The sequence below is a fragment of the Helianthus annuus genome, chromosome 17 (genome assembly GCF_002127325.2).
Source record: "Helianthus annuus cultivar XRQ/B chromosome 17, HanXRQr2.0-SUNRISE, whole genome shotgun sequence".
NCBI lineage: Eukaryota > Viridiplantae > Streptophyta > Magnoliopsida > Asterales > Asteraceae > Helianthus > Helianthus annuus.
This window is the reverse complement of record NC_035449.2, coordinates 191,421,080-191,433,147: the sequence shown is the minus strand read 5'-3', so window position 1 is coordinate 191,433,147 and position 12,068 is coordinate 191,421,080. Positions and strand designations below refer to the sequence as shown.

At 37.6% G+C, this 12,068-nt stretch overlaps 1 protein-coding gene across 1 annotated transcript; it reads right to left on the bottom strand.

The window, feature by feature from the left end:
• Positions 1-219: 219 nt before the first annotated feature.
• LOC110923502 (RING-H2 finger protein ATL46) lies at positions 220-1,962 on the bottom strand. Its single transcript, XM_022167584.2, has one exon. The coding sequence runs from the start codon at positions 1,850-1,852 to the stop codon at positions 374-376; it is 1,479 nt and encodes a 492-aa protein (XP_022023276.1). The 5' UTR covers positions 1,853-1,962; the 3' UTR covers positions 220-373.
• Positions 1,963-12,068: the final 10,106 nt, after the last annotated feature.

The following is a 12,068-nucleotide window of genomic DNA, read 5'->3' as shown; positions in this document are numbered from 1 at the left end:
CTTGTCAACCTTTATGATTATTTATCATATAACCTTGACGCTTCAGTCACTTTTTCATGGATCCACACTTCATTATTACATACTAGCTCAAAATTAGAATAAGATAAAAATAATATATTATCACTATAAGTTTCAGAAAAAAAAAAGTTTCTAATCTTTTTAACATATAAAGCAAATTGTATATAAAGCTAACAAAAGTATATTTTTTTTTAACAACGATTTACAGAGTAAAATCAAATCCTTTAGATTATGAAAATCCAATAACCCAAAGAAATATATAAAGAACTTCATAAAAGAACCATTGACTTATAAAAATGGACAACAATAACTACTATTTGCATTACTCAAAGGTAAACTAACATTAACAAATGTATTAACCATATGGGCTACCTGAAAAGATTTGACTTTTTTGATGATTATGATCTTTCTTTGACCATAGCCAAATCTTAGAAACTGAAAAGCTCTCACCTTTACTTCTGTTACTAATTTTCTTTCCATTATTACCCCCATCAATTGAACTATCCACTTTATTACCAAAACTGCCCCTTCTACTATTACTTGGAACACATTCCACTCTTAATTCTGAATTTCCCACAACATATTCATAAGTTCCCATTGAATAACATCTTCTTGCATCAAGATTACTATTACTTGTCTCTCCTTTTTCTTCTCTTTTTCCGACATTCGAAGCTCTAAATTTCCCAAGTTTAACCGGATACACCCTCTTTTCATTACCAGTACCACCCTCATGTTGGTTGAAATGACCAAAATACCCTTGACCATACACCCTCTTTTCATTACCAGTACCACCCTCATGTTGGTTGAAATGACCAGAATGCCCTTGACCATACACCCTCTTTTCTTTCCCAATACTGCCCTCAAACTGATTAAAATGACCAAAATGCCCTTGACCATACACCCTCTTTTCTTTCCCAATACTACCCTCATGTTGGTTGAAATGACCAGAATGCCCTTGACCATACACCCTCTTTTCTTTGCCGATACTACCCTCATGGTTATTTAAATGACCAAAATGCCCTTGACCATACACCTTCTTTTCTTTCCCAATACTACCGTCAAACTGATTGAAATGACCAAAATGCCCTTGACCGTCATCACCATCATCAAATTTACTATTACTTGTCTCTCCTACTTCCCTTTCTTCTCTTTTCCCAACAAGTCGAACCGGATGCACCCTCTTTTCAATACCATTACTCCCCTCAGATTGCTTGAAATGACCAAAATACCCCTGACCACTATCATCAACAACTTCTTCCTCTTCTTCCCTTGAATCACTAACCTCAAAAACAGGATTTTCAACAGAAAACTCAGGCGCAAAAAGTACTCCTCTACACAAAGGACAAGTTGAATTTGAAAGCAACCAAGTGTCAATACAATGCACATGAAAAGCATGACTACATAACGGCAACAATCTTAAACTGTCCTTTTGTGTAAATTCACATAAGCAAACCGCACAATCAAAAGGCTCCTTTAATCCCATTAATTCCCCATAAGAAAACACCGGTAATGCATCAATGAAACCTTGATCCAAACCCGAATCATGCAGATTAAAAAGCTGTCGCAATTGTCTCTCATATGCATCATCTTCTTCTTGATTAACACCGCTTTCTTGAAAATGGGAATTTGAAGAAGATAATAATAATAATAATCTCTTCTTTTTTATTAAATATTTCACAAGTAAATGAAGTAATCCACATATAACGAACATAACTGCTATAACAATAACAATGGTTCTAATTCTAACAAAGAGAAAAGTTGAATTATTTTTTGAATTTATATGAGGATTAGTGTTTGATGAAGGAGGGGGTGAAGAAGATGAAAGCAGGCGCATTTTAGCAGATATGAACAGCTTCAAGAAAGATCAAAAATATAAGTTTATAAAAGAGTGAAATGTCATTTTAGTCCCTGTGGTTTGGGCTATTTTGCCAGTTTAGTCCAAAGGTTTCACAGTTGCCATTTTAGTCCACTGGGTTAACTTTATCCATTTTTTCTGTTAACAAGAAAGCCAATTCGGTCATTTTATATGGCTGAATTACCCTTTTAGTTAACAGAATTACATACAAAATGACCAAATTGGCCTTCTCGTTAACAGAAAAAATGGATGAAGTTAACTAAGTGGACTAAAATGGCAACCGTGAAACCTTTTTGGACCCACAGGTTAAAAATGAAACCTTTGGACTAAACTGGCAAAATGGCCCAAACTACAGGGACTAAAATGGCATTTAACTCTTTATAAAAAATGTGGACTGCAAAGAAGGGTTTTTTATTTGATTATTGAGTAAACTGCCATTTTGGTCCCTGAGGTTTGGTTACTTTTGCTACTTTAGTCCAAAACTCAAACTTTTTGCATCTGGGTCCCTGTGGTTTCAGTTTTATTGCCATTTTGGTCCAAAAATGAAATCAGGTCATACTTGTCTTATAAAATCCTGCAATTTTGTCATTTTCCTCAGGGGCAAATCCGGTCATATTTGTCTTATAAAATATGGTATTTATTTATAAAAAAGAAATGATCATTTTGCTCCTGCGGAAAATGACAAAATAACAGGATTTTATAAGACAAATATGACCTGATTTCATTTTTGGACCAAAATGGCAATAAAACTGAAACCACAGGGACCCAGATGCAAAAAGTTTGAGTTTTGGACTAAAGTAGCGAAAGTAACCAAACCTCAGGGACCAAAATGGCAGTTTACTCTTGATTATTTAAATATTTGATACTAACCCAGCTCATGAAATCAATTATCAATGAACAATCAGCCAAAAAAAAAAAAAAAAAAACAAGTGTTAGTTGTGATTACAAGAAACCCACTTGATATAAGCTAACAAAATGCAAAAATAATAAAGTACAAACAAAAAGAAAAAGAAAAGGAAAAAGAAAAATCAGATCTTGATTCAAGAAAAAATATGGGTTTTTAATAAAATCAAGAAAAAAAAAAGAAAAAAAAAAGAAAAGGGTTTGTAAAGATTTAAGGTTACCAACAACAACCTTGGAAACTCAGAAGCTTGGATTAACATTAATCTCTGCTAAATTAAAAGAAAAAAAGTTACTTGTTGGACACCTTTCTTTTAATGAGTGGAGTATGTGTTCATGTGTTGATGGAGTGGAGGGTTTAAAATGGTGTTTATATAGTGATGTGTTTTTAGTATAATAGTAGTGTGAAAGCAGGGCTAAAATCTGTATTTAAGGATGCTGTTTTGTTGATGTTATGGATCAACAACCAAGAGGGCTTTTGTGGAAATTTTGGTGAAAGTCAAATTGGTAAAAATAGTTAAAGTTTGTTTCCTTGAAAACCTCACTTTAAAGCTAATATTTAATTATTATTGATGTTATTTTATTAATAACCAATAATATTTTCTTTTTATTTCTGCTTAAATAAAGAGTTAAATAGTTAATTTTAGTTTTTTTTCATACATTAGAAAACGACACTAGAAGGGTACTAGAGCGAACTAACGACACAAATTACAAAGAAAAGTTACACTAAACTCTTCGTAACAACGATCTGTACGATGATGTGTTTTTATTTACCAAAGAAAGCCAAGCGATTTGGTATCTTCCATGCCTTTCGCAATACACGCCTCTTTATTAGGGAAAAGCTTTGATTTCTTGCTTTCCAAATGCATAACAAGCCGAGAAAATAATACCTTGGAGAGCTTTGTTTTTCTGTTGACCTGGCTTCACCGTTTGTGTGTATCGTGATAAGATCACGCACTGAGAAATTGAAAATGGAAGGGACTCCATACTAGCTCGACACTAACTGCCAAACCCGTGTTGCCACATAACACGAAGGGAATAAGAGTTCACTCGATTCCCCATAATCATCACATAATTTGCACACAACCGCTCCCACATTGGTATTCCTTTTTCTAAGAGCCACGAAAGCAGGAAAGAGGGTATCCCATCCATTTCATTTTTCCAAACAAACATATCCCCCCGGATATAGAAACTTGTAGCAAAATATACCAAGACAAGGATGAAATATGTGTAAGTTGTATTATACTTTTATTTCGTAACATTTCATGTTTCTACAATAGTATCATATTATTTTCATGTACTGATTTTATTTTACTAGTGCAATTTCAAACATCATAAACACATAAGAATTAGAGTTAATTGCCCGGATGGTCCCTGTGGTTTCACGTTTTTTCATGTTTAGTCCCCACCTTTTGGAACTAGCAGGTATGCTCCCTATGGTTTTTTATTTTGTTACTCGGATAGTTCCCTGAGTAAATGTCAGTTAGTTTGGAAATAGCCGGTATGCTCCCTATGGTTTGTCATTTTGTTACTCTGATTACTTGCTATTTTCAAAAGGTGGGGACTAAACGTGAAAAAACGTGAAACCACAGAAACTACCCGGGCAATTAACTCTAAGAATTATACTTATTAAACGTCAAAGAACTTTTAAACACCAGGGCTCCAAACACGCCCTCGAATCCTTGATAACCACTACCAATGAATTACAGGTAGAAAACATATTTTTATTCAAGGGGGCTATTGAATCCTTACACAAACTCGCGCAGAATCCTTGCACAAAACTGGGTTTTTTAAATATCTGGATTGGGGTATTGGTTTTCCAGGTATTTCCAATACCCCTGTCGGGTTCGGGTCAGGGTATTAGCCAGGGAAACCATACCTAGTGTTCTCGGGTTCGGGTAGGGTTTGGAGTCGGGTTTTCTATATCCGGGTATGAAAAAAAACCCGGACGGGTATTAAAAAAAATCCGGATGGGTATAAACATGAACTTTTTAGTTTTTTGTTTCCAACTTCATTTTTTAGTTTATAAACATGAACTTTCATAATATAAAACATTAGAGTTAAATGTCTGGTTGGTCCTTATGGTTTGCTAATATTGCAGACTTGGTCCTAGTGGTTCAATAATTACACACTTGATCCCGGTGGTTATAATTTTTAAACTCGGCTGGTTCTTATCACTAACCTTTGTTAATTTTATCAGTTAAGTGTGTGCGAAATGACTATATTACCCCTGATGTTAGAAGATAAAACAATAAAATAAAGGGTTATTGGATTTTAATAATCCTAAATTTTACTAGTTGGCCGATAATAATCTCAACTTTAAAAATTCCCTTCAATAATCCCAACTTGTAAAAGTTTGGCCGCCATTGATCATTTTCAAACATATAAGAATTTGGTCTCCTCAATAGATTCAATTACACCTAGAGACTCCTTAATTGATTTAAGTGTACCTATGTTAGAAAAGGATCAATGGCGGCCAAACTTTTACAAGTTGAGATTATTGGAGGGAGTTTTTAAAGTTGGGATTATTATCAGCCAACTGGTGAAACTTAGAATTATTAAAATCCAATAACCCTAAAATAAATGGGTCCCACATATAATGCCTAAGACCATGCGTAGTGGAATGGTGAATAATGCCCCCACCCTTGGGCGTTTTTCGCCATGTGGCAGTACAGTCAGTAAGGGGCATTATTGGGCATTATGTGGGCATCATGTTAAAAGGGTGTAAACAATTAAATAAAATAAAAAAACTAACTAAAAAAGGTATTGGTCAAACCTAAAAAAGATAGCTGTGACTGGTGGTTTCAAAATTCATCTAGCGTGTTTCAAATCACACCGGTGGCTTTTTTTTTTTTTGGCAAAAACACGTCGTAAAACGCCCCGAGGGTGGGGGCTCGACGTTGTTGGGTGTTATTGGGGGAGAAAAACGCCAGAATTCTTACCACTACGGGTGATCTAACTATCTTCTTCAAACCAAATCATAGTCTTCATTAGGGTTATTCAAATCGCTCGTCGCTCGTTCGGAAAATGGAAAATGCTCGTTCGATTTGACGCTCGGTTGTAAACGAGCCGCTCTGCTCGGTTCGGTTTGTAAACGAGCCAAGCATGAGCAAAGGTTCGCTTGGCTCGGGTCGGCTCGAATTATTATTTTAATATATATATATATATACATCTATAAAAATGTAGGGGATGGTTCAAATGAAAACCACTTTTATTGTGAAAACTTGAAAACTAACTAAAAAAGCCTAAAAAAACCTAAAAAACATACAAATTTTTTTTTTTTTTTACAATTTTTTTTAGAAAAATCGCTACTTTTTATATATGGAAAAAAATTTAAAAAAAAAATATTTGGTTGTACTGCACATGTGCACTAATACGGAAAGCCTAAACCACTTAACCCACCCCCTACCGACACCCCCCAAAAACCTAAACCCCCCACCCCCCCCCCAAAAAAAAAAACCTAAATTCACCCTCCCACCAAAAGACTAACCCCCCCCCCCAAAACCTAAACCCCCCCACCCCCCACCCTCCCGAAACCCTAAAACTAAACCCTAAACATAAACCCGAAAAAAACCTAACCCCCCTACCCCCACCCCCCAAAAACCTAAACCCCCCTCCCCCCCCACACCCAAAAACCTAATCCTAAACCTCCAAAAAAACTAACCCTAAAAGCTAAACTAGAATCAAAAAGCTAATTTTAAGCATGTAATGCACATTGTAGTACATGTTATATTGCACATGTGCACTACTATAATAATAGTATTGAAAACAAGACGACACCATAAATCTTTTTTTATGTCATAAAAAATATGCTCGAATATACTTGAATGAAAGATAAGAAAATTTGTGATCTTATGGTGCCATTTTTGTTTTAAAATGATAAAGTATGGAGAAATGGGAAATGTTTGAAAAGTTATATATTTTTTGTTCCAATTTTACCCCTCCTTCATTAAAAGTCTTTCCCCCCTCCTTTTTAGTGGGTTTTAGTTAGTTTTCTAGTTTTCACAATAACTAGTGGTTTTCATTTGAACCTTCCCCTAAAAATGTATATACACATATATATACACAAATATAAATTATACATATATATACACATATACATATATATATATACACACACTTACACATACATATATACTTAAATATAAATTAAATTTATAGTTTTATATGTACCAATCTATTATATTTTGGTCAACTATATACAAATTTACAGCTATATCTATACGTACTAGCCCAACAATGCCAATAAAAATTAAAATCAAAACTAAAAGTTAAACCCTAAACCAATAAACGACAGTCTGTTCATCGCCTCAATGTTTCATGTCGTCGTTACCCTAAGTCGATAGTCTGCTTCTCTCAACTTAATTGTTCGTGCAATATGATCATCGCCTCGTCAGCCACAACATTGTTATCCATAAGAAAAATATTATGCCATGAAATGTACATGTTTTCAAAGACATAAAAACTTGAGACCCAACATTGTCACTATCTCTCTCAGCAAAAATTAAATTGGGTGACACGGTTGTCCAAATCGCTCGAACTTCGCTCGACGTTCGCTCGAAATTTTTACTGCTCGAAAAATGCTCGCTTGATTTGATGCTCAGTTTTAAATGAGCCGCTCCACTCGGTTCGGTTTGTAAACGAGCCAAGCACGAGCAAAGGTCTGCTCGGTTCGGCTCGGCTCATGAACAGCCCTAGTCTTCATCTACTAAAACCCACGCATCCCTGTAAATCCAAATGCCCTTGTTCTCTATTAACCACACATCATCATCTTAAACCGCCGACCACCATTTGCAATTGAACTATTGTTCATGCTCCATTGCCCTTGTTTTTTCCCCAATATTTTATAGTGGTTTTACGATTCCAAACACGTAACACCGAACTAGCGAAACATGGAGTATAGTTGGCGACAACATCATCCCTACCGTCTCCAAACGAGTAACACCGGTCGGAACAATCGCCGTTGTTAAATCTCCATTGGTCCACCGGCGAAAGAGATACAGTGATGGTTTGTGAAGGTATGTTATGGTTGGGTTCGGGTCTTGGTCTACTGAAAAAGCGTTATGGTGGTGGTTTGTGAAAGTGGTGGTGGTGGTGGTTGCAGGGTAGAAGGTGGCGGTTGAGGTGGTGGTGGTGTGTTGAAGGTGGGAGTGGTGGTGGTGGGCTTAGAGAGAGAGAGGAGGAAGAATGAAAAAGACGAGGGGGACCATCTCTTTTTGTTTTTTACTTTTGAGTAAATTGCCAATTTAGTCCCTGAGTTTTGTCCAAATTTGCCATTTCGATCCAAATAGTTTTTTTTTTACATCTGGGTCCCCGACTTTTCCCTTTTATTGCCATTTTGATCACTTTGCCTAACTCCATCTAAAAATCCAGTTATAACCAGGGGTATTTTGGGAATTTTCAATTTAAATCTTTTCAGTTGCCATTTTGATCCGATTCTTAAAAAAATATATATATATAATATTACTAATGATTATTCTTTTATTATATATAATAATATATATCATATTTACACATACATCTCTAACATACATACATCAGTACACATACATCTCTCTCTTTCTCTCTATCTGTGCATCTTCCACCCACCACCATCAACACCTACCACCTTCCACCACCACTGTTCCCGAACCGAACATGAACTAAGACCGACCCAAACACTCGAATCTGAACCGAGCAACTCCCGAAATCTGAACCGAATAACCACCTCCGCTGCAGCCGCCGTGGCTCCCGCAGCCAACGCCGCCGTCGGCCACCAGTATCATCATCATCATCGTCGTCGTCGTCATCATCATCACCGCTCATCGTCATCCACCCCCTCCGCCGCCGCCGTAGCGGCGTCTCTGGTCGCTGGAGACGGCAACCTGCCGTCTATCTTTCTCTCTCGTCTCTGCGTCTCCCTCTCTCTCTCGTCTGCCATCACTGCGGCGCGCCGCCACCATAACGCGGCGGCCGGCCGTTTGTTTGAGGGGAAACAGGGATGAGGGGTCGGTAGGTGTGGTTGGGGTGTGGCCGGAAAAATGGCCGGGGTCTCTCCGGTCGCCGAAGGTAAGAGAGGGTGCAGATGGTGTCATTGTGTGTTAGGGTTTGGTTGCAGAGATTTGAATGAAGAGTAACTGGATTTTTAGAGATGTATGTGTATATATGATATATATTATTATATATAACAAAATAATAATCATTATTAATATTATATATATATGGCAAATTGGAAATATATAATCCCAACTCACTGTTATTGGCCGATAATAATCCCAACTCATTTAATCACCAATAATAATCCGAACTATTCACTTTTGTTTGTAAAATACTCCCATGTTAAAAAAACACTAACTAGGTTAAAATATTGCTGATGTGGCTTAACATGTGTGTACTGATGTGGCTGGTTGTAACACCCCGTGTTTTCCAAAGTCAAAGTCAAAGTCAAGTGTTGACTGTTATTGGAATTAAAGATTAATAAAGATTAATTTCATTTTAGTTTCATTTTGATTTTCATATTATTTGGAGTAAGTGTTGTATAATCAAACTAATCGACCGATAATCGAACTGTGAATCAACGACCGACTGTAAATGATAGGAAGTAACAATGCAATAAAGCTAGTCAATCAATAATCAAGCTAATCAAATCAATCATCGAACTCAAGTGTGGGGATTTTAGTACTTTTTATACGTGTGTGTGTGCCTTATGTGTTACTTGTGCATGTTTACTTTTATGTTAAAGTGTGTGGTGAATCAATCAAATCAATCAAGACTCAAAGGTGAATCAAACTCAATGGAAATCGAACCCGAAATGGTTGTAAGGATGCTTGTATGTTAGATATAGTAGTTGGGACTAAAAGTAATTTGATTAGGAATTCTATCATCCTCAAATCATCGTTCTAAGTCGGAATATCAAAAATCGTCGCGAAACACTCAAAACCAGGCAAGCCGATCGAACAGGGCAACCTGATCGAACAGGCTAGCCGATCGAACAGGGCAACCTGATCGAACAGGCTAGCCGATCGAACAGGGCAACCTGATCGAACAGGCTAGCCGATCGAACAGGCTGTTCGATCGGACAGCTGCTCGATCAGGGATGCTGTTCGATCAGCTGACCCTTTCCTCTTTTGGAAGCCTATAAATAGGGCTGTCCTTGTCAAGCTTTCCACTTTTGGAAAAGCTCTGACCGACCAGCCTCTTCTTCTCACTAAATCTCAGATTTCTCTCAAACCGGTAAGTATTTCACTCTAATCCTTGTACGTTTTTGTTCATTAATCGATTCTCCACCTTTCTATCTTTCAAAATCTGAATTTCAACCATGAAATCACCAAGATCTAGGTGTTCTTGAGTGATGTCATCATGGTGTTCTTGGTGTTCATCAAGAACTTCATGTTCTTGACTTCATTCAACCATGAATAGGCTAGATCTAACCGATTTCCACATCAATAACTTAAAATCTACCAAAGATCTTAACATTTCACGGTGAAAAAGGATTGGAAGATGGGTTTCATCTATCTTTCAACTCTTTTACACTCAAAAAGGTGAAAACGAGACTTGAACCGATTTATAAACCATTCTAAACAAACACATGGTTCAAGATCCGGGTTTTACCGAGGGATATACCGATTTCGGGTTAAACGTTAAACTTAGGTTCCAAACCGTCTCTGACCGAGTTTGGGTGATTCCTGCTCGAGTCAGTAGACTAAGTAGGGACTTCAGCTTTGTGGTTCAACTCGTAGTCAAACTATCTCCAAATCACACCAAGTAACGGGAATAACCAAGTGTTAGGTGATAGGTTAACCGAATCGAGAAGCTGGCCGAACGGCTAGGCTGTTCGATCGAACAGCCCAACCGAACGACTACGCCAGCCGATCGGCTAGGCTAACCGATCGACTAGCACTTAGGCCCTCAAACTCAAAGTGTATTATTGACAAAGTGATGTTCGATCGATCAAGCCACTCGATTGTAAGCATTACTACTCGAATCATGAGATACTACACTTCAACACTTAGACTTTTCGAAACATTGGAATGTCACCCGATCGAACATGCTAACCGATCGAGTGACATATTTGAAAACAATGCAATGCTAACCGATCGGTTGGGCTAACCGATCGAACAGCTGTTCGATCGGCCAACTTGAAAGGTAGTACAAACCATCATACACGAACACATCCTTCTCATCAAAGGAAGAAACAATCCACTTGAAGGAACCAGCCGATCGAGCCAGCCAGCCGATCGAATGGATGTTCGAACGGACTTTCAAACCAATCGAACAGCCCACTCGATCGAACTGCTGTCCGATCGAATGGCCTACTCGATCCAAGTACATTGTTTACTTTTTCCGCGTTACTCATCGTTGTGTTATCGAACTATTCAGGCTAACCTATTCTCAGTGCTCCCTTCAATCCACCATCAACCACTGTGAGTATACTCGATCCCTTTTTGCTTTCAGCACTTTTGGGTGTTACATACGTAATCTATCAAATTCACAAACAACACAAACTATTTGAACGCTAACCTACTTGCATGTATTACTTGTCTAAATGATTGCTGTTTATTATGTTTACACGTGGAGTGCTATCTGCCTGCTTTAGCAACGTAGTACTATAGTTTGGACTCAGCACCCGTTCACACGGGGGTTGCTAAGGACAATTACTTGCATGGATTACAGTGGTAATCATGTATCGCGAACTGTCTCGGACAGTCAACTCGAAGTCGTTGGTATCGATGGTCCCATGTTGATAATTTACATGCATCGTTTGCCCTTGTGTACGTGCTTGGTTATGCGTAAACTTTCGAACTCTATATGCTATATCAAACTTGTGTACTCACCTTTACATTATATGTATTGACTTTTATTTTAACGTATGTGACAGGTGTTTAAGCTACTAGCGTGCTAGGGAAGCGAGGCAATAATAAGCTTCTAGGAGCCTGTGACTTTAGGACAGTGTCCATATACCTGCTCCAGGGCCATAATTATTTGTAGATCTTGTACTGGCACCTGTAGTCAGTGAGATCTACATTTAGCCGTCTAGAAGTCTTAAAACAATATTTACATTTGGTCTGTAATAATTAAGAATTTGAGTTGTCGGAACAGTTCCCATATTGTTTAGTTGATTTCTATGATAACTTGTTATTATTTGGGACACGGTATGGGACGTGTCATATAACTAAATTGTATGATAGTTGTTGTGGAAACTTCTGAACAATCTGTTTCGCTCAGTGCCGCGCCCCGATGATTCCGCCATCGGTTGGGGTGTGACAGATTGGTATCAGATCCATAACTATAGGGAATTAGGTTAGACACGATCTAG

Bases quoted from the DNA above. Each gene is read 5' to 3' on its own strand.
- LOC110923502 (XM_022167584.2), bottom strand. From the start codon at position 1,852: ATGCGCCTGCTTTCATCTTCTTCACCCCCTCCTTCATCAAACACTAAT.